General features: G+C 39.6%; 3 protein-coding genes and 1 long non-coding RNA gene across 4 annotated transcripts; 3 read left to right on the top strand and 1 right to left on the bottom strand.

The window, feature by feature from the left end:
* Window positions 1-2,875, bottom strand: LOC134059966 (uncharacterized). Its single transcript, XM_062516527.1, has 3 exons — window positions 2,799-2,875; window positions 1,882-1,968; window positions 1-1,325 (listed from the first exon to the last, which is right to left on the bottom strand). The coding sequence occupies exons 2-3, from the start codon at window positions 1,945-1,947 to the stop codon at window positions 459-461; spliced, it is 933 nt and encodes a 310-aa protein (XP_062372511.1). The 5' UTR covers window positions 1,948-1,968; window positions 2,799-2,875; the 3' UTR covers window positions 1-458.
* Window positions 2,876-5,575: 2,700 nt separating this feature from the next.
* On the top strand, window positions 5,576-8,277 carry LOC134059573 (butyrophilin-like protein 1). Its single transcript, XM_062516018.1, has 6 exons — window positions 5,576-5,746; window positions 6,072-6,422; window positions 6,568-6,729; window positions 6,881-7,048; window positions 7,450-7,488; window positions 8,249-8,277. The coding sequence occupies exons 1-6, from the start codon at window positions 5,695-5,697 to the stop codon at window positions 8,275-8,277; spliced, it is 801 nt and encodes a 266-aa protein (XP_062372002.1). The 5' UTR covers window positions 5,576-5,694.
* A 9,297-nt stretch (window positions 8,278-17,574) lies between these two features.
* Window positions 17,575-19,029, top strand: LOC134059572 (butyrophilin-like protein 1). Its single transcript, XM_062516017.1, has 5 exons — window positions 17,575-17,605; window positions 17,822-18,166; window positions 18,340-18,492; window positions 18,636-18,788; window positions 18,989-19,029. Exons 1-5 carry the CDS (start codon window positions 17,575-17,577, stop codon window positions 19,027-19,029), a joined length of 723 nt encoding a protein of 240 aa, XP_062372001.1.
* Window positions 19,030-19,648: 619 nt separating this feature from the next.
* On the top strand, window positions 19,649-22,221 carry LOC134060359 (uncharacterized). Its single transcript, XR_009935170.1, has 4 exons — window positions 19,649-19,785; window positions 20,119-20,148; window positions 21,003-21,059; window positions 21,147-22,221. It is a non-coding gene; the product is annotated as an uncharacterized LOC134060359 (long non-coding RNA).
* The last annotated feature ends 6 nt before the right edge of the window (window positions 22,222-22,227 follow it).

Genomic DNA, 22,227 nt, shown 5'->3' with positions numbered 1-22,227 from the left:
TAATGAAAAACCCTGCAGACCCAGCATGACCAAGCAAATGATGTATAGAAACTCGGTGTCAATTTATTGATAACTTATCACCAGCAGAACTGCTGCCGCATAGTGGCATCTCATTTTTTTTCCCAAACCGTACTCAGCTTTAAATAATTGTTTGTAGTTATGCCTTCAAATTCATATAAAATTATTTAAACTATTACCCACTTAGTGGGAAGTGATCAGAAAAGGAGAGGTCAACAGTAACCTTGGCCACTTTGAGCACCACAATCTAAACAATTAAGCTTTTTACCAAATGTGTGGAAAAAGCATCAATGCTATTTTAAGATATCAGTATCCATAAGAAAAAAACAATGTAGGATGAAAATTATTTTGAACTTTATCCATCAAATTGTTATCCTTAAATCCAAGTACTTGATAGCTAATATGAAGAACCCTCAAGTCAATGCTGAGATGACGCAGATTTACACAAGCCTCAGGTCAATTAGACGTTGTTCTCCTGCCTTTTTTTCTGGAGGCTTCCTACAGGCTAGAACACAAAGGAGAGGGTCCGCTATCAGTCGGAAACTACTAAGTGAGATAGATATACTGTAAAGTATCATATAAATATTGTCCTCAATTGAATTTAAATATACATTCCCCAGGGCCGGGATAGAAAGACTGTACAAAACAAAGCTGGTCGTTGCAGCTATTGCTAGCATCACTCGCTCTGCTGTCTTGTCACGGGAATGTGTGTGATTCAATGGATATGATGACTGACAAAAAAACACACACACAACCAAAGACATCACAAATGCAGCTAGGCACCATGTGAATTCCACCAAACCAATGAAATAGTCCAGTGTACTTGAGTGTATCATTTTCAGCGTGACCACGCACACGAGAAGAGCCAACTCAGTCAAACAGATCAGCAAAGAGGAAGGCAGAGAGACCAACGGAGCAGAGCACTGCAGGTCTCTGCGAGACAGAATCCCCTCTAGCGCCACCAACTGGTGGAGATTCAGACCGCAGATACTCAAACCCAGCCAGAGATACCAAACTAGGTCGCATCTGAAGACATCTCCCAAGCACAAGTCTTTTCTTAGAGCACCGACTACTAAAGCAGGACTCAGAGGTAGCTGCAGAGCGTCAATGAGGAGGAGGAAGATGACGAAGGTCGAGAGTCGTCTGTTGCACCTCCAGTGAAGATGGAGACTATAGACTGCCCAGCCAAAGAGAGGAAGACCACCACACGAACTGATAATGAGGTAGCTGCTACTGATCAGAGGAATGGCCTGTGAGTTATAATCCATAGACCTGTTGCTGGGATACACTGCGCTGGAGTTTTCTGCCTGTGAAATGAAAAACAAACATGTTTTTTTTTTCATATTTTCTTAAAATCAGTCATCATAAAGCATTATATTAGAGTCAAGTCCATTTATTTAACTTTAATCACTTCATATAAAACTACAGGAGTTGACCAAAAGTTGGTAATACAAGTTGGTAGTACAAAATATTGCAATATAAGTATAGAAACAGAGATGGAAAAAGAGGACTTAAAGAGGAATGACATACTGTAAATAGATAAACAAAAAGAATTAAGATAGATCAAATAAACAAGCAAAGAAAACTATAGTGTTGTATGAATCACATAGAGTAAGAAATAATACATCAATCATAAAACGGAATGAGAAAGGAGATTAAACTTGCCAAAACAACTAAGAGCCACTGAGCTAAAAAAAAAGAAAAAAGAGAGATAACCTTTTATTTCAAGGAAGGGACTATGAGTTGTTGTGAGGATGACCAGAGTGGGCACTGGACAGGCTTTTCTAGGTTCTGCCATATTGATGTTACTCACTAAGCTTTAACTGTCAACAAGTGAATGGTAAAGAAATAATTTATTCAAACCTCATTGCTGTAGTTGTACAGGTTTTCAGTCTCATAATCATCGAATGTGCTGTTGTGGTAAAACATCACTGACACTGACACTGTTTCCTGTAAATAGAGGGAACAAAAGTGTAAAGGCGTTGGGGGAGGAGCCGTGTGCTCTGGGGGTGGCTCATACCACATCCTGTAGAGCGCAGTTTACTGTATGTCCCAATTCTCACAACCATTTCAGCTTCTACTATCAGCTGGTGCTGTGTTTAGAATGTCGTATGACTGTTCTATTGATCCTTTCAATAACTTAACCACACATGCAAACATGCATTCCTAAAACAGTTCTGGTGAGTTAATAGTAACTTGGAGACAAACAAAGATAATAATAAACAATCCTGTTTTAAAGTCAACATTTTGTACAACATTAAGCTACACTGTCAGCTACAAAACTGAAAGTTTTTCAATCGGGAAAGCTCTAGGAACAGATTGAAAGGGTCTATAGAACACCATGAATATACATGCCATGCAACTGTATAACTTGAACTTTTAGAAGAATGCAAGCTTGTTAAACTCGGCAAGGTTTAAACCAAACGAGCCTGTTGCCGACTGCAGAGTTTTGTGCACCATGTGGGACTTTCCAAGTTGTAATAGTGTAGATAAACAGAGTAAAGCAAGACTATTCTTACATTCCTACATGTAACATGGTCCATCCTGAAGTCAAATAAAAATATGAAAATTCAGGAAATCACCTTTGTAGATTACAATACACAAAGGTGGCAGACCTAAATTGCATCTAAACTTGGTATTTAATGTGGATTAAGAACTCAATAGACACGCACTAATGAATATGAAAACACACAAAACAAAGCAATATATAGAGGATACTATAGCAAAAAGTACACTTTTTTTGTCTTGTCTGCCAGTTGATTAGTTGTGTCTTTTCTCACCTTAAGTGGTCTGAAACATGCAGTGAGGGCTTTAGTGTGCTGGATAACACAAAAGAGCCCCGAACTTATTTCCACCCACCCACGCCAACCACCACACACACACACACACACACACACACACACACACACACACACACACACACACACACACACACACACACACACACACAATGAGCGGCAACCTTCAATACTGAACAAAAAGCCAAATGAGGAAGTTTAAAATCTGCAGTACATCACATATCCACCAGGGGCTGGCTACAGTCAGTAGTGTCCAACTTCTCATCAATATGCGTAGAGTCTGGTGCCTTTGGTCTCTATATCTGGTTTTCCTGTTACTTTAATGACAACTGTACTGTTTCATAATTTACTTTTTTTTTTTTTAAAGAGAATGTCAAAGCATAAACTTATGTTAGATGAAATATAAACATACATCAATTATGGATGAAACAAATTAATTCTAACTTTGTGTGATGATGAGTAAAGGCAGCTTGTGTGACTTCTTTTCATAGCACAAACTCACAAACAATATCTGTTGGTGTAATATATGGCAGTTTACAAAGTATGAATGATACACTGAGTGTGATTCACTGTCATTCTTTATTCATTGTTAACATATATTTATGTCTTTCTTGGGTACAGAGCCCAGCAGGAGGTGTCATTGTGAGATTTTTCATACTGTATCTTTAAATATGATTTATTTTACTAATGTGCGCTCCATGTGCATTACACGTGTGCTCATTTGACTAAAATGTGTGCTCAGCTCATCTCACTGAAATGTGTGGTCATTTTGCTAAATCATTTGCTTATTGTGCTTGTTGTAATTAAGGCATGCGCATGTTTTAATGATTTTATTCTCAGGTTGTAAAACAGACCAACTTTAGAGCATATTGACTTTATCTACAAAAGAAATCTCGCAATAACTCTGTAAAAGTGGTGTTGCGATACTTACTTACTTACTTAGGCCTTTGTATTCCTTTCGGAACATACAGTACGCCATTGATGAATAGTTTCCACCTCCGTCTGTCTTGTGCCATCCTCTCCAGCTGTTTCCACGTCAGTCCCTTCTTTTCACATCTAGCTCTGTGCTCCTTCTCCAGGTGTTTTTCCGTTTGCCTTGTGGGTTCCATGTTAGTGCCTGTTTGATTATTGCCGTTTTGCTTTTTCTTAGTATGTGGCCTATCCAGCTCCACTTTCTCCTTATCAGCTGTGTCTCTATTGGCTCTTGATTGGTGCGTTCCCACAGTCTGGTCTTGCAATAGGAAATATTATTTTCTTGCTGAATTTGAAATATGGTCATAGAGCGTGGGTAAAAGTGTATAATTACATCACAATGTTGTAATTTATTATGCTCCTACCTTTTATCAAAAAAAAGTTCAGCTGTAAAATCAGCCTCGTTCAGTAAGGTTTTCACAACATGATAGAACTTCATTAGGAAAATAAATAAAATCCAACTTGGTAAAAGCATCTCAGGAAATGTTAATATTTGAAAATAGTGTGGCATAGCTCCTTTGACTGTGTCATGATTGGCTCTTTCTTGTAATGATCCTTCTTGTCTACAGAGGGCAGCACAGACTACAATCACAGAGGAGCCGTGGTTATCTTAATCACAAAATGGTGGTGTGACTCGTTACGACTAGTTTACGTGTGCTCAAGTGATTCCACTCCGTCTGGCATCCAGCTTTTCAGTTTTACTTTGAGGTTTTTTTTTTTTTTTTTTACAATTTTCATAATTTTGGGTCAGTTTAGACAAATTATGGTATTGCACAAGAGAACACACATATTTTAATGACTTACAAAGGGTATATGAAAAGAGCTAAAGTAGTATTTCATCTATTATTGCATATCATGTGATAGATTCAAAACCTTTGATCCCTTGTAAAGTCAATGCTACTTTATTGTTTTATGTTACAGTCACACTTGCTGCACTTGCTGCACATGGAGTACGCTGTATGAAGAGAGAAACTTATTGGTCTTTATCAACCTCCTGGAGAAAGAATTCAAACATCTTGCATGTACAGTAAGTAAGGCTAGTCCTAAATAATGCCAATCTACCTCCGCTAATGATTACAGGTGGCAGTTAGCATCAATACATTCTTAACTTTACCTCACTTTGTTTTATGAGAGTGTGCTTTCATTTTGGTTGCATATGTTTCTAGTTCATATTGGCAAAAACAATGCATTTACAAACAACACTATTTTCTATTGGGATCAGTGGTAACAGCATGTTGTAATTCACAATATTTTAACATACATTGAGATTAACAGAATGTATTTATTGTTTTTTTATTATTACTATTATTTTAACATGGTGTGCTCTATGCAGCAGAATCATAGAAAATGGCCTTGGTCTTTGCCCACCATATCAATCATTAACTTAGAGAAGGGATTTAGCCAAAGTGAATTTGAAGGGTATACAGACACACCAGCATAATCATGGTAATCCAAAAGCTTTAATCTACTTTATCTAGCCTTAACCTACAATCTTTGAGATCCTGTATCTTGCGATTTTTTTCTATGGGAAAATAACATGGGGATTTTGAATTATCGCACCTCTTAAACTCTCACGGGGATGAAGCAGTGTGAAATGCAGATGTTTTGCTCAACACACTTTTGTCCTCTGCCTTCGAGGAGGTACTGTAATCTTCAGTACGTTTCGATGGCAAACTCAGATTTTTGCTACCCCAGAGCTACAGTAATTTACAATGCAACTTGCCATAGGTAGGAAACTTAAATTAACACCAGGATCTCTAACTCCTCCATATGAGTAAAGATGGGAAAACCAGTGAATATCAATTTTCATAATGGATGTCATCATCTATATAAGCTAAGAAGAATATTTCTCAATCGTTTGATACAAGATTCAACAACGTAATTTGAGGTTGCAGTCAACGAAAGTATGTTGGTGATTTTGATGGGGATGATGTTGAGCCTCGGAAATACTGCAGCAGGTAAGATTATTCAAATTACTTTTATTTTTTTCCCCTATAGATTATGGATCCAAGAAATACAATGCAATGTATAAGAACTATAGCAGCAATAAGTAATAGAAGTAACACTAAACCACATACAGTACAGTATGGGCAGATGGCGCTTTCATTGAAATTCCAAAGGAATATTGTTGGTTATTTGCCTGGGAAGGAATGAAGAAGAGCAACACATTTTAAGAAAACTGGTGGCATTTCCTACAATATGTTCAGTTTGGTCAGTCACATTCAGCAAGTCCCAGTCATGTTTGTATATCACAAATCCTGCCTCTGTGCCTTCGGTCTCCAGTCACGAATTTCAGTTTATCAGTTCCTGATGGCCCGATTCCAGTCCAGCTGGGATCCTCTGCCACTCTGCCCTGCCAGATCAACCCTCCTCTTAATGCTCTACCATTTAAAGTGCACTGGTACAGAACTGATGAGGCTAAAACTCCAGTTCTGTTATACGAGAACCAGCAGATCAAGGAGACATCTGCGGACCCTCAGTACAGGGGGAGAGGTTCTCTTGTAGGGGACCTGGAGAAGGGAGACGTGTCTCTAAAACTGGAGAACCTCATGCAGGCAGACAGGGGAGCATATGAATGCTTTGTGAAGAGTGACCTCTGGTATGAAAAAGCCAGTGTGTACCTGAACATGAAAGGTACTGTGCATGTTCAAGTATAACTGTATTAGTGAACATTTATTGATGGTCGATATCCTCGACATACTTGTAATATTTCTGTTATTTTTTTTTTATTACAATTAGCATCTTAAGCTCCTCTTGATTCTGTACATCTGATTGTCAGTTGTAGGTTCAGTTCCCCTGCTTTCATATACTGTAGTGGACAAAGACCAGTTGAATGTTACCTGTGTGTCGGATGGTTGGTCTCCTCAACCAACACTCACCTGGAGAAACAGAAAAGGAAGAGAATATAATGACAACAACCCAGTCTGTGAATACACAACAGGTAAACAGAACATGATTACAAGCTGCTGTCTAGCCTGGGTGAACTCTGGTGTCAGCCATCCTACAATTGTTAGCATTATCAAGAAATAGTTAGATGAAAACACATCTGCCTACTCTTAGATCATGTTCTCCCACCCTCTTTTTCCATTCAGATGCTGATGGTCTGGTGAGAGTGAGTTCATGGCTACTGGTCTCTCCCTCTAAGTCAGAGTGGATCTCCTGCTTTGTGTATCTGTCTGATCAGGAGATGAAGCAGGGTAGGGTGTTACCTCAGATCGCCAGAACACAGGCAGAGACTATCCCCTTGGCCAACACCACTAGTGAGTTTACAGTATATAGTGAATATGGACCATACCGATCACAAGATATTTCAGGGACTGCAATATGAATATGTAGTGAATCTAGGTTACCGACTTTTGATTGTAATAGCTGATTGTTCTCTGCAGGTGGATGGAGAGCTGCCTTCATAACTATTATTATCCTAGTGCTGCTGGGGTTCTCTCTACTTTTCTTTTCATATATGAAAGGTATGCATGCCAACACCCTTACACACATTAGATGCACGAGTGAGCCAGCGTTAATACCAACTAACCACTGGTCTCAACAATGAGGAAGACACTATTTGCCCGCCGCCTGACTGACACTCGGTGCATACTGTATGCATTTGGCTTGACTTATGCATTTTTCTAATCTCATCTCTGTTTTATTTTTTCTATTCTAGGTTTCCGGTATACTAAAATTATTAAAAGTGATGAGACAGGTACACATGGATACATTTACATGCAAATATTTGGGCACCCTACATAAGCTTGAATTTTCCCTTTTTGTCTGTCATAAATCATTTGTATGATTTACAAAGACTAAGTTGATTACATTAATACACAGGATTACAGTAGATGTTAAAATCCCTTGTGCCAAAATCCAAGGCAAACACACATTAAGAATCCCCTGTCCAAAATTAGCTTAAAGAAGCAGGCTAACCACCAATCTGTTAACCAATGGTCACAAACACAAAACAGATGGCCAATCCCACAGCAGTATATGGTATACAGCATGTCATTGGAGTTATCAAGTGGGCACCCTCATTCACCGATGTTTCGTTAAGTTAGGCCCACGACACCTCATGAAGGCTTAACAGTGAAACCAGCGTCCTGGAGACACTCCCCTCCATGCTGCCACCATACTACCACATTGCAACAAACAAACCAGCTAGTTTAGCTTGTGCTACGCTACATGCTACCACCACATGCTGCCTCCATACTACCACATTGCAACAAGCCAACACACCATACTACCACATTGCAACAAACAAACCAGCTAGTATAGCTTGTGCTACGCTACATGCTACCACCACATGCTGCCTCCATACTACCACTAGTTTAGCTTGCGTTACGCTACATGCTACCACCACATGCTGCCTCCATACTACCACATTGCAACAAGCCAACTTGCTTGTCTTAGCTTGCGCTACATGCTACCACCCCCATCACAAAATAACCAAATACTCTTCACTATCCTAGGCATGGTCCGTCCCGTCGGTGTGGACTGAACCATACCCTTAAAAACCTTTACCAACACACCATAAACCTAGGCACCGTGTCTCAAACACAGAACAAATAAGCCAGCTAACTTACCTTACCCCAGGAAGTAGAGTTTCTCCTTACCCACAACCATTCACTTGCTCGTTCTGCTGCCAAAGACATGTTACTAACCACTTGCCTTAGACTTTGTCCATGAATGCCCAACTCAGACAGCAAGCCAATAGCAGATCTGGCCACAAACCCTCGTGCACCAATTTCAATAGGCCTTAATCTCACACTCCAACCTCACTGCGCTGCCTCCTCTGCTATTTCAGTGTATTTTGCTCTCTTTAACTCATTGGCCTCTTCTACTCTGTCTTCCCAAGGAACAGTTAACTCGACCAGGAAAACCACTTTATCTCTATCTGTCCAAAGCAGAAGGTCGGGTCTCAACCTAGTGCTCACTATATGCGAAGGTACTGCCATCTGCTGGCCTAGATCAACTTTCATTTCCCACCTCGCTCCATTAACTAAAGAGCCGTTTTTACACCTGGCCTTCGTGGAACGCTGTTGACCCCCCTGACGTACAAAGTTAATTTGCTTAACATCCTTACTTGCTGCTAATGAGTTAACTTCTCTCCGCTTATCCTCAATTGCTGCTGCTAAGCATTTCAGTACTTGGTTGTGACGCCATGTATAGCACCCCTGGGTGAGGCTTACCTTGCACCCTGATAGGATATGGTGGAGGCTGCCCACACACAAACAAAGTGTACATTTATCATCCTCACCAAACCATTGACTTAAGTTCTTGGGAGATGGGAGCACATCATATGTAGCACCTAACATAAATCTAATCCTGCCAGCATCCATGCCCCATAGATCTTTCCATTTAATCTGCTTTTTTTCCACCCCTTCCCAGTTTACCCACTGCCCTTGTCTTGCCTGTGATACTGCCTTGGTACATCTAACAGTCTCCTCCTGCCTATGCATTTCCTCCACAACCATTTTCCTCCTTTCTCCTGCAGAAGCCTTGCTCCACAAAGGTTTACTTATGTCTAAACCTAGACCCCCCCGCCCATGCTGCACATGACCCATTATGTCTCTATGCCTCAATGCTGATTGAGCTTGCTTAACTGCCTGCTCTGGGTTCCACTTCCTCCCTGCCTTAACTGTAGGTGCAACTTTCCTCACCACTGGGTCCTTAGACTGAGTAAGAGTCATTTCCAATCTAGCCTTAGCACACTTAAATTCTTCTGTCAGACTAGATATTGGCAACTCTACAATGCCCCTCCCGTTCAAGGCTACACTGCTTAAGCAGCGAGGCACTCCAAGCCATTTCCTCACAAAGGAATTGATCATTTTTTCTAACCTTTCAACCTTTGACAGAGGAACTTCATAGACTGTCAATGGCCACATTAGCTGGGGCAATAAGCCAAACTGCAAACACCACAACTTAAGCTTACCTGGTAGTCCTGACTTGTCAATTTTTGTAATACCTTGCCTAGTGACCTGTCTTAATTCTTCAACCTGTACCTTATCATTAAGGCTTGCATCATACCATCTTCCCAAACTCTTCACTGGCTTATCCATAACTGTGGGCATCCCCTCCTTATCAATAACAAAGGTCTTATCTACTACCTTCCCTTGAGAGACTCCTAGACTTACTAGGCTTCACCTTCATTCTAGCCCACTGCAGATTGCTATTTAGCTTATCCAATAACCTGTTGGTGCATGGGACGGTAGACGTCATAGTTGTCATGTCGTCCATGAAAGCCCTAACAGGGGGGAGGCGTAGCCCTCCCTGCAATCTCTCCCCACCCACTACCCATTTTGATGCCCTAATAATGACCTCCATTGCCATTGTAAAAGCAAGTGGGGAGATGGTACATCCCGCCATAATCCCTATCTCAAGCTGCTGCCACCCTGTGGTGTACTCCGAAGTAGTAAAACATAGTTGAATATCCAAAAAGTATGCTTTCACTAGGCTTTTAATGCTATCTGGAATTCTAAAGTAGTCAAAGGCCTCCCACAACAGACTATGCGGTACTGATCCAAAATAGTAGTGTGTATTTAAGAAATGTTAAGAAATGTTTAATATGATTAGCTCAAAGGCTTATTTACCAAAACCTTATGGTAAATGTAACCTACTCATTTTTATTGTTTTAATGCCATCATCACTGTGATCATTCTTCTTCACTGAACAGAAGAGTCATCTCCACTCACACGTATGTTTGCATCTTCTATTATATTTGTAGAAGACCAAATGTTTTGAATTGTGAAGGTTGTCACAAAAAAATCATTCATGTCTCTCGCTAAGTATCAACATTTGTGATAGAAAAGAAACAGAAAAACAAGTAATTAACTTATGATGATCCCCTTTATTATTGTACTAATTAACTAATGTCATACTTTTCAGTCATCTCCCCTGAACAATTCATCCACTTTTGCTGCCTCCCCCCTCCATTCATTTTCTTCAGTTTACTTTGTAACATTTTTCCTCTTGTCATCTCTCTTTGCTTTTCCAACTATGTAGAGCTGACTGAAGAGAAGACAGCAGACACTGGTATGTGAGGAACGTTGTTTTTTCTCTTTTGTTTTTTTTAATTACAATCATTTGGAATATATGGCATTATATACTATATCATGTGAATTTGACACTTCAAATCCTTTTTAAATAATGCATATGAATACACAAAATGTAATACAGCTATAGAAGTCAAAGTGAAAGTGACGTGATTAGCTGCAGAGTGACATTGCAAGAGTTGACCTCAGAACCTACAGTGGCTATCTCCATACTACGCTCAATCTTTTAAGATTGAACATTAGTATGGGGAGTCTGCACTTAATTTCTACTGCACGAGAGGCGTGCTCTCTCGGAGGAGGGGCTGGACTGTCAAGCTCTATTGGCATCGTTCAAATCTCTGTAAGCTTGGATAATCCTTCAACCAATCCGACCAACGATCCGGTGCATCTTTTGAATGAGCTAGTTTGCGATTGGAGCCAAAGGTTCTGGCAGGGAACAGAGGAGATAGATGTGCAGGTTTCCAGCCTGAGCTGCCGGGGGAAATCCAAATTCGCCGGCAGGTCAGGCAGGGTTCACCCAGCCTACTCAGAACCTTAACCTGCATATAAATCTCTCTCTCTCTCTCTCTCTCTCTCTCTCTCTCTCTCTCTCTCTCTCTCTCTCTCTCTCTCTCTCTCTCTCTCTCTCTCTCTCTCTCTCTCTCTCTCTCTTTCAATCTCTGTCTCTCTCTCTCTCTCTCTCTCTCTCTCTCTCTTTCAATCTCTGTCTCTCACACACTCTCCCTCTCTCTCTCATACACACACACACACACACACACACACACACACACACACACACACACACACAATAACAGTGTAGTGAGACTTTTCTATATGTTTAGTGATGTATTTTGAAATGGCTTGTCTGTGTCAAAAAGGTCAAAGTGAGCAAAAGCCACCAACAGCAGAGAGTGGGACAAACACAGCTGCACCAGGTAAAACTATCAGAAGTCGCATTGAACATTATTTGTTATGTGTAATTGTAATACTAAAAGAGCTCAAATCTGTAACATGTCTCACAGTTACAGCAGAGAAGTCAACTATACCTGACGCACAAATCATACAAATACCAGGTAAATACACATTGTAAGGAGGAAGACTGTTAAATACACATTGATATGATTTACAGTAGATACAATATACTAACAGATGTATTTCTGTCTAAACAGTACTGAAGACAGTGAAAGGAAATGAAGGTAAATCACACTGTAAATGAGACTAAGTAAATAAAATTGTATATTAAAAAATAGGCAAACATCATGTGAGTTCTTATATTCTTCAGTGCATCTCACCCTGGATACTGAAACGGCTCCTCCTTTCATGAAAGTGGGGAATGATGGAAAATCAGTCACATGTTCTGATCCAGAGAAGCAGGCTGCCCATGGAGACCACCATCCCCATGTTCTGTGTAAAGAGAGACTCAGCTCACACCAGCACTACTGGGAGGTGAGGGACTATTATAAATCTGTGTCGGACTATTCTGATTCTAAGCTAATATCCCTTCAAGATAGACAGTCCTGGTATGTGGGAGTGTGCACAACCGAAGCAGCGGAGAGCGAAGACAAACTTCCTTTAACTCCAGAAAATGGCTTCTGGGTCTTCCATTTTCAGAAAGAAAAGGGTTTCTATGCTAACACTGACCCTGAAACTGTGGTACAAATGGGCAATATTCTTGAGATACTTGGAGTGTATTTGGACTGTGACAAACACACACTATCATTTTACAACACTTTAGAAGAAACACATATTTGTACTTTCCATAACATTCCACCCCTGAAGACCCTTGTCCCTCTGCTCTGCCCTGGAGTCAGAGACAGAGACTGTATGTATATTGCTGAATACATCAGGGAGGCAATCGTAAAGAACACAGGTGACCACACAAACTTTTCTGAGAGCTGAGAACTGAGAAGTGAAGCTTTGTGGAAGTGTGAGTGTTTGGCACCTTAAAGGATCCATGACAGATCATGTTCTCTTTTTTTTTAGACTATTGCAACGTAATATGTTTTCAATCATTGTGTAATTATTTTTTGGTGCTTGATGATATTGTTAGTGGTGATTGCTTTATATTAAAGTTTGTCCGATTTGTAAATATTTTATTGACATTTTATTTTTATTAAAGAACTGTGATGGCCAAAACAGTGTGGTTTTCAGATAATTTATTTAATTAACAAAAGGGTAACACTTTACGGTAAGGGTACATGAATCATCATGAATTCATACATGAATTCATGATTAATTTGTGCATTACTTCATGCCTTAACATATCATGAATCATCAGGAATTGACATGAGTTCACCATATATCATTCATGACCTCATGCATGAACAACACATCAACTAAAGCATTAAGTATGGTGGCTACATCATTATGAACTATGGTTTATTAAGCATGAGCATGATGGTTTTTTTTCTGTACATAATGTATCATGAATTCATGCATGTAAGCCTTCTTGAAATATCAGGGGATTAATTAAGTATTAGTTACTCATGAGTTCATTATGTTTGTGGCCCCTCAACTAAAGTGGTGAATAATGATGTGTGTTTAGAGAAAGAGTTTAAGAAAGTGTGTTTAGAGAGTTTGTACAAATTAAGCCCAACAGTCATAGTAACTAATGCTTAGTTAATCTCCTAATAATTCAGGAAGGTTTACATGCATGAATTCATTATGATTCATGTACAGAAAAATAAATCATCATGATCATGCTTAATGAACCATAGTTCATAATGATGTAGCCACCATACTTAATGCTTTAGTTGATGCGTTGGTCATGCATGAGGTCATGAATGACATATGGTGAGCTCATGTCAATTCCTGATGATTCATGAGATATTAAGCCATTAAGTAATGCATAAATCATGCATAAATCATAAATGAATTCATGTATGAATTCATGATGATTCATGTACCCTTACCGCAAAGTGTTACCACAAAGGATGTATCATCTATATACTGTACATGTGTAAGCCTGCAACCCCTTCCTTATGTTTGTGCATGGACTGATTGATTGCTTACAAAATGTTAAAAATGGAAAATATTCAAATGTTTTTCTATAAATCAATTAATATACCCTAAATGAAATCAATACATTACTGATAAGTCATACTGAGTTGTTTTGAATCATTGAAGCTATTAAGAGGTACATCACATCATGTAGAGTTCTTCTAATACAGTGTTGGAAAGTGTTTGTTGGAAGTCATGTAAGGGATAATGGTGGTCGAGGAGTCCTGATATACAGAATTGATGACAAGGTGGAAGCAAAGAACTCCTTGTCATGGCCCGGTGGGGTGACGAGCAGCGTATTGGAGTTTCCTCAATCGAGTCCATTTATTCCGTATAGCAGGACACCTTGAAGGTTATTATTGTTATCCTGCTTATCGCCTCATGAGTACTCATGTATTCATGGACCATACCATATTACGTATTGTCTGTGATTGTGGCTTGTAGTATTTTATTATATCCATATATCCAAGTGTTTGATCAACGTCTCATTTTACCTATCCACTAGGGGCTTGTAACATATAGGTATCCAATGTAGTTTTGGGTATTTTTGGGAACTGCAGAGCTCCCCCTAGAGTCAGGAAATAACGTTGTAAAAACTTCTCCTGGCTGGACCCTTGCACACAATCAATATGCCTTTGTTTTGGAGCTGAATGATTAATAACAGGCAAACCTATCTCCAAAGAACTTTATCTATGGAGAAGGTATGTTTCATGGTTGTTACAAGATGAGTCCGCATCGACGAGCTGAAGTTGCATGGCTGATTCTCCGGCTGGCTCTATGGCTATGCTAGGAGAATGATTGATAAACTCAGTGAGCCTGGCCCTCATAAACCACACCCTGATCCAATCAGCATTTGATTGCATTCATTCATGTTTCATATCATGATTCATATGGACCATATAGGCACACTCTGTATGGGAAATGTTGACAGTGTGACCAAAACAAAATGTTGCAGCAAATGTATCGGTGCTGTTTCTTAAGTGAAGAATTATTATCTTACATGTTCCTGTATTAATAGTCACGTCGTCATATATTTATGAATTAATTGGGCCCCCCAGACTGCTATTTCGAGTGGAACTAGCAGTGCCAGAACTAAGGAGGCTGGGCACTACCGAGCTTCATAGTTATTTGAACCCTGAGTGAGCATCTGGGGTATGATTATGCTTTGTGTCTAGGCTGCAATGTTAGTAGAAACCATAAAAAATAATACAATACAAAAAATACACTCATTTAATTAATCAAATTGAAACATTTAATTGGGTCTTCTCTAATTCTGGCTCAATCATGCAAAGACTCCATGTGTATTTTCATGGGGCTATTGGTACAGTAAACTGGCTTTGGAGAATGCCTTAAAGGGATATTCCGCCATTTTTGGAAATATGCTCATTTTCCACCTTCTCTCGAGCAAAACAATCGATATTTACCTTGTTCCCGTTCATCCAGCCATTCTGTGAGTCTGGCGATACAACTTTTAGCTTCAGCCTAGCATAGATCATTGAATCGGATTAGACCATTAGCTTCTCGCCTGCTAGCTTCATGTTTAAAAGTGACTAAGATTTCTGGTAATTTTCCCATTTAAAACGTGTCTCCTCTCAAGTTAGAAAGTGCAATTAGACCAACTGAAAATGAAACCTGGCGTTTTTCTAGGCTGATTTGACATGGACTACACTCTCATCTGGCGTAATAATCAAGGCAACTTGCAGCTACTGGCACTACTACTGCTTGTTGTCTATGGGGACTATTTTCAGATGCTGCGTAAGATATCACTGCGCCTATGGTATGTTTGCACGTTGCCTTGATTATTACGCCAGATGAGAGTGTAGTTCCATGTCAAATCAGCCTAGAAAAACGCCAGGTTTCATTTTCAGTTGGTCTTCTTGCACTTTCTAACTTGAGAGGAGACACGTTTTAAATGGAAAAATTACCAGAAATCTTAGTCACTTTTAAACATGAAGCTAGCAGGCGAGAAGCTAATGGTCTAATCCGATTCAATGATCTATGCTAGGCTGAAGCTAAAAGTTGTATCGCCAGACTCACAGAATGGCTGGATGAACGGGAACAAGGTAAATATCGATTGTTTTGCTCGAGGGGAGGTGGAAAATGAGCGTATTTCCAAAAATGGCGGAATATCCCTTTAAGCTAGAACCTGAAGTGAATAATCATTGGCTGCAAGGCTGAATGTTGATGTCCAGAAACCTAAATCTGCCAAAACACATCATTTCATTCTCCAGCCTAATTATAGGGCTGTAACAGGCTTGTGAAGTAATATCTGGGCATTTTTTGACAGACTAAAGTTGCATATCTTCTGTTTTAATGTCACAGAACGAGGTAAAATATTCCGTTTATCCATTCTGTGACTCCTTTATGGGTGTTTTTCCATATAGCATTGATGTTGTAACTTTATAACTCAGATATTATCAATGGACTGTTAAACTGTTACTGAGGACTGTTAAATACACATTGATATGATTTAGATACAGTATACTAACAGATGTATTTCCGTCTAAACAGTACTGAAGACAGTGAAAGGAAATGAAGGTAAATCACACTGTAAATGAGACTATTTAAATAAACTTTATTTAAAAATATCCAAACATCATGTGAGTTCTTTTATTCTTCAGTGCAACTCACCCTGGAATCTGAAACGGCTCCTCCTTTCATGAAAGTGGAGAACAATGGAAAATCAGTCACATGTTCTGATCCAGAGAGGCAGGCTGCCCATGGAGACCACCATCCTCATGTTCTGTGTAAAGAGAGACTCAGCTCACACCAGCACTACTGGGAGGTGACGGACTATTATAAATCTGTGTCGGGCAATTCAGAAAAAACTAATTCTAAGCCAGTTCGAATATCCCTTCAAGATAGACAGTCCTGGTATGTGGGAGTGTGCACAACCTCAGCAGCAGAGAGCAAAAACAAACTTCCTTTAACTCCAGAAAATGGCTTCTGGCTTCTCCATTTTAAAAAGGGAAAGGGTTTCTTTATTAACACAGACCCTGAAACTATGGTACAAATGGGAAACGTTCTTGAGATACTTGGAGTGTATTTGGACTGTGAGAAACACACACTATTATTTTATAACACTTTAGTAACTTCATAACTCAGATATTATCAATGTGTTAAATCTAACGTAACCTTTGATCTCATGCCACATCAACTTTTCATTCATCGTTTTATTGCACAACTGCCATCACTCACATAAACATACCTTGGAGAGGAATAGACTCACTGTGAGAAGAGAGAGAAATGGAGTCTGAAAATGGAGTCCTCACCTGGAAGACATTATTCAATCTATATACATTTAAGGTATGTCCTTCTCTCTGTACCATAGAAACAACAGTTACATGTGGTAGCAAAGTCTACTTATCTACTTTTTGTAAAGTGGGACAGTGCTCTTATTTTTGTTGCATATTGTTCATTAATGGGCATTAAGCGTGTTTTTACTATTTCAAAGGTAGCAATGAAACACTCACACTTTTATTTTGTAATTTTGACTTTTGAAATTTGACTTGTGAAATGTGCACTCCATGCCCCGATCTGATGTGCAGTAAATGACCCTTGCCACTGCTAGTCAATAGCTAACTTCAATAAAAATCATTTGAACAGGTTTGACGAGTCTTTAGGCCAGACTGAGAAAACTAAGGTCTTTCATGAGAACCACGCAACAAGACTTTTTCTGTAAAAAAAAAAAAAAATGTCAGAAGATTCAACTATTTAAATTGACGTTGCAGTGAACAAAAGCTATGTTGGTGATTTTGGTAGGAATGGTGTTGAGCCTCGGCAACACTGTAGCAGGTAAGAGTTCTCCATTAAATTTAGATTAATAATTGCTAAAGACAAAGAGAAATTATACAACCAGTAAAATCTATATGATATAATGGTAACACAGCCATACGTATTACAAATAAACACTATGGGCAGGTGGGAGCAGTATGTACCAGTTGTGTGCACTCATCACAGTTCCTCCCTCTGTCTCCACATGGCTCCTCCCTCTGTCTCCTTGGTCTCTAGACTTCAACTTGTCTGTTCCTCACAACTCAATCCCAGTCCAGCTGGGTTCCTCTGCCACTCTGCCCTGCCAGATCTCTCCTCCCCTTAATGCTGTGCAGTACGGAGTGAGCTGGTACCGACCCGATAAGACTAAAACTTTGGTTCTGCGCTACGAGAACCAGCAGGTTCAGGAGAGGTCTGCAGACCCTCAGTACAGAGGCAGAGCATCTCTGATAGGGGACCTGGAGAAGGGAGACGTGACCCTGGAACTGGAGAACCTCACGCTGGCAGACAGGGGAGAATACACATGCTTTGTTGAGAGTGACATCTGGTATGAAAGAGCCAATGTGTCGCTGATCATGAGAGGTACTCTGCATGAATACATACTGTATGCATAAATGTGCATGTGATGTGATGCATGTGTGATGGTGAACAGGATAACCATGAGATATCCTCCACATACATGTTTTTAAAGAAATTTCATTACAATTAGCAGCTTTGGCCCCTCTTGATTCTGTACATCTGAATATCAGTTTTAGGTTCGGTCCCAGTACTTTCATATACTGAAGTGAGGAAAACACAGTTAAATGTTACCTGCGTGTCAGGTGGTTGGTCTCCTCAACCAACAGTCACCTGGAGAGACAGACAAGGAAGAGAAATCAATGACAACCCAGTCTGTGAATACACAACAGGTAAATGGAAATGGAACAGCCTGGGTGCACTCATCAGTTGAGAATTGGTTTGGCGTCTGGCAGGCTAGCTGTTAGCATTATGAAGACATGAAAATAACTCTGGATTTAATTTTAGGTGCACACAATCTTTCTTTTTCATTCAGATGCTGAGGGTCTGGTGAGTGTGGGTTCATGGCTGCTGGTCTCTCCATCTCAGTCAGAGTGGATCTCTTGCTCAGTTTATCTGTCTGATCAGGAAATGACACTGGGCAGGGTGTTACCCCAGATGACCGTAACACAGACAGATAGGCCTACCGGTGAGTCTGTGATTATGGACTATCCTGTTTTAGTGTCAATGTTAGTCAAATAGTCAAATAGTCAAATGTTGTAAAAAAACAATATGTTTTAGTGTTATTTATTTAGTGGTTTAATAACAGGAGAGATATGTAGCCATATGTTGTCAATCACCTGGTCCGCATACATTTGTTGATATGTTACTGACTTTTGATTGTAATAGTTGATTGTTCTCTGCAGATGGATGGAGAGCTGCCTTCATAACTATTATTATCCTATTGCTGCTGGGCCTCTCTCTACTTTTCTTTTCATATAAGAAAGGTATGAATGCCAATGCCCTATACACACATCAAGAGCAAGAGTGAGCCAGCGTTAATACCAACTAACCTCTGAGAACACGTCTCTAAGAACACGTGATCGAGCACCTCTATCAACAATGAGGAAGATACAATTTGCCCCCCGCATTTGACTGGCACTCTTGTGCATGCATTTGGCTTGGCTTTTTAAATCTAGTCTCTGTTTTGTTTTTTCTCTTCTACGTAGGTTTCCGGTATACTAAAATGAATAAAAGCAGGGAGACAGGTACACATGGATACATTTACATGCAAATATTTGGGCACCCTAACATAAGCTTGAATTTTCCCTTTTTTCCTGCTATTCTTTCTTGCCATTTGTATGATTTACAAAGACTAAGTTGATATAATAGTGCATATGTATTTATTTATTTATTTATTCATTTCTGCAGAGATCAAAGACAGGCCACCATGTACAGGAAAAGGCAGGTTTATACTTAATTTTCATCTTAATGGACATAATTGGTGTACTCATATAAAGTTACAGCTCAGAGAATGTTTATCAGTTCATAACAATATTAAGAAATGTTTAATATGATTAGCACAACGGCTAATTTACCAAAACCTTATAGTAAATGTAACTTACTAATTTTAATTGTTTTCGCCATCACCATCATCACTGTGATCATTCTTCTTCTCCAAACAGAAGAGTCAGCTCCACTTACACGTATGTTTGCATCTTCCATTATCTTTGTAGAAGACCAAATGTTTTGAATTGTGCAGGTTGTCACATAAAATCATTCATGTTTCTCGCTAAGTATCAGCATTTGTGATAGCCATCATTAGGATTTTATTTAGTGGCAAATTAAATGAAAAAGAAACAGACAAACAAGTAATTTACTTATGATGATCCCCCTTATTATTGTACTCATTAATTCATGTCATCTGATCTCCCCTGAAAAATCATCCACTTTTGCTGCCTCCCCCCTCCATTAATTGTCTTTAGTACTTTGTAACATTATTCCTCTTGTCATCTCTCTTTGCTTTTCCAACTATGTAGAGATGACTGAAGAGAAGACAGCAGACACTGGTATGTGAGGAACGTTTTTTTTTTTTTTTTTTTTTTTTTTTTAATTACTATCATTTGGAATAGATGACATTATATATTATATCATGTGAATTTGACACTTAAAATCCTTTTTTTAATAATGCATATAAATACACAAAATGTAATACAGCTAGAAGCCAAAGTGAAAGTGACGTGACTAGCTGCGGAGTGACATTGCAAGAGTTGACCTCAGAACCGAATGGCTATCACCATACTACGCTCAATCAAGATTGAACATTAGTATGGGGAGTCTGTGCTTTATTTCTACTGCACAAGAGGCGTGCTCTCTCTGAGGAGGGGCTGGACTGTCAAGCTGTATTGGCATCGTTCAAATCTCTGTACGCTTGGACAATCCTTCAACCAATCAGACCAACGATCCGGTGCATCTTTTGGATGAGCTAGTTTGTGATTGGAGCCAAAGGTTCTGGCAGGGATCAGAGGAGATACTGTAGATTTGCAGGTTTCCAGCCTGAGCTGCTGGGCGAAATCCAAATTTGCCGGCAGGTCGTCAGGCAGGGTTCACCCAGCCTACTCAGAACCTTAACCTGCATATAAATCTCTCTCTCTCTCTCTCTCTCTCTCTCTCTCTCTCTCTCTCTCTCTCTCTCTCTCTTTCTCAATCTCAATCTCTCTCTCTCTCTCTCTCTCTCTCACACACACACACACACACACACACACACACACACACACACACACACACACACACACACACACACACACACACACACACACACACACACACACACACACACACACACACACACAATAACAGTGGAATGATATTTTTCTACACAGTTTAGTGATGTATTTTGAAATGGCTTGTCTGTGTCAAAAAGGTCAAAGTGAGCAAAAGCCACCAACAGCAGAGAGTGGGACAAACACAGTTGCACCAGGTAAAACTATCAGAAGTCGCATTGAACATAATTTGTCATGTGTAATTGTAATACTAAAAGAGCTCAAATCTGTAACATTTCTCACAGTTACAGCAGAGAAGTCAACTATTCCTGACGCACAAATCATACAAATACCAGGTAAATACACATTGTAAGGAGGAGGACTGTTAAATACACATTGATATGATTTAGATACAATATACTAACAGATGTATTTCCGTCTAAACAGCACTGAAGACAGTGAAAGGAAATGAAGGTAAATCACACTGTAAATGAGACTAAGTAAATACACTACAGTATATTCAAAAATAGCCAAACATCATGTAAGCTCTTATATTCTTCAGTGCATCTCACCCCGGATACTGAAACGACTCCTCCTTTCATGAGTGTGGGGGACGATGGAAAATCAGTCACATGTTCTGATCCAGAGAAGCAGGCTGCCCATGGAGACCACCATCCTCATGTTCTGTGTAAAGAGAGACTCATCTCACACCAACACTACTGGGAGGTGAGGGGCAATTCTACATTAGACAGTTTGGGAACAAGTAAGCTAACACCCCTTCAAGATAGACAGTCCTGGTATGTGGGAGTGTGCACAACGACGGCAGCAGAGAGCAACAACAAACTTCCTTTAACTCCAGAAAATGGCTTCTGGGTCCTCCATTTTCAAAAAGGAAAGGGTTTCTTTGCTAACACAGACCCTGAAACTATGATACAAATGGGGAATATTCTTGAGATACTTGGAGTGTTTTTGGACTGTGACAAACACACACTATCGTTTTATAACACTTTAGAAGAAACGCATGTTTGTACTTTCTATAACATTCCACCCCTGAAGACCCTTGTCCCTCTGCTCTGCCCTGGACTCAAAGATGGAGACTGTTTGTATGTTGCTGAATATATCAGGGAGGCAATCATAAAGCGCCCACGTGACCTCACAACGTTTTCTGAGAGCTGAGAACTGAGAAGTGAAACTTTGTGGAAGTGTGAGTGTTTGGCACCTTAAAGGATCCATGACAGATCATGTTCTCTTTTTTCTTAGACTATTGCAACGTAGTATGTTTTCAATCATTGTGTAATTATTTATTGGTGCTTGATGATATTGTTAGTGGTGATTGCTTTATATTAAAGTTTGTCCGATTTGTAAATATTTTATTGACATTTTATT

Source organism: Sardina pilchardus, chromosome 16 (assembly GCF_963854185.1).
Source record: "Sardina pilchardus chromosome 16, fSarPil1.1, whole genome shotgun sequence".
Taxonomy (NCBI): Eukaryota; Metazoa; Chordata; class Actinopteri; order Clupeiformes; family Clupeidae; genus Sardina; species Sardina pilchardus.
Note: the sequence above shows the minus strand (reverse complement) of the source record. Positions and strands in the feature narration are given on the sequence as shown.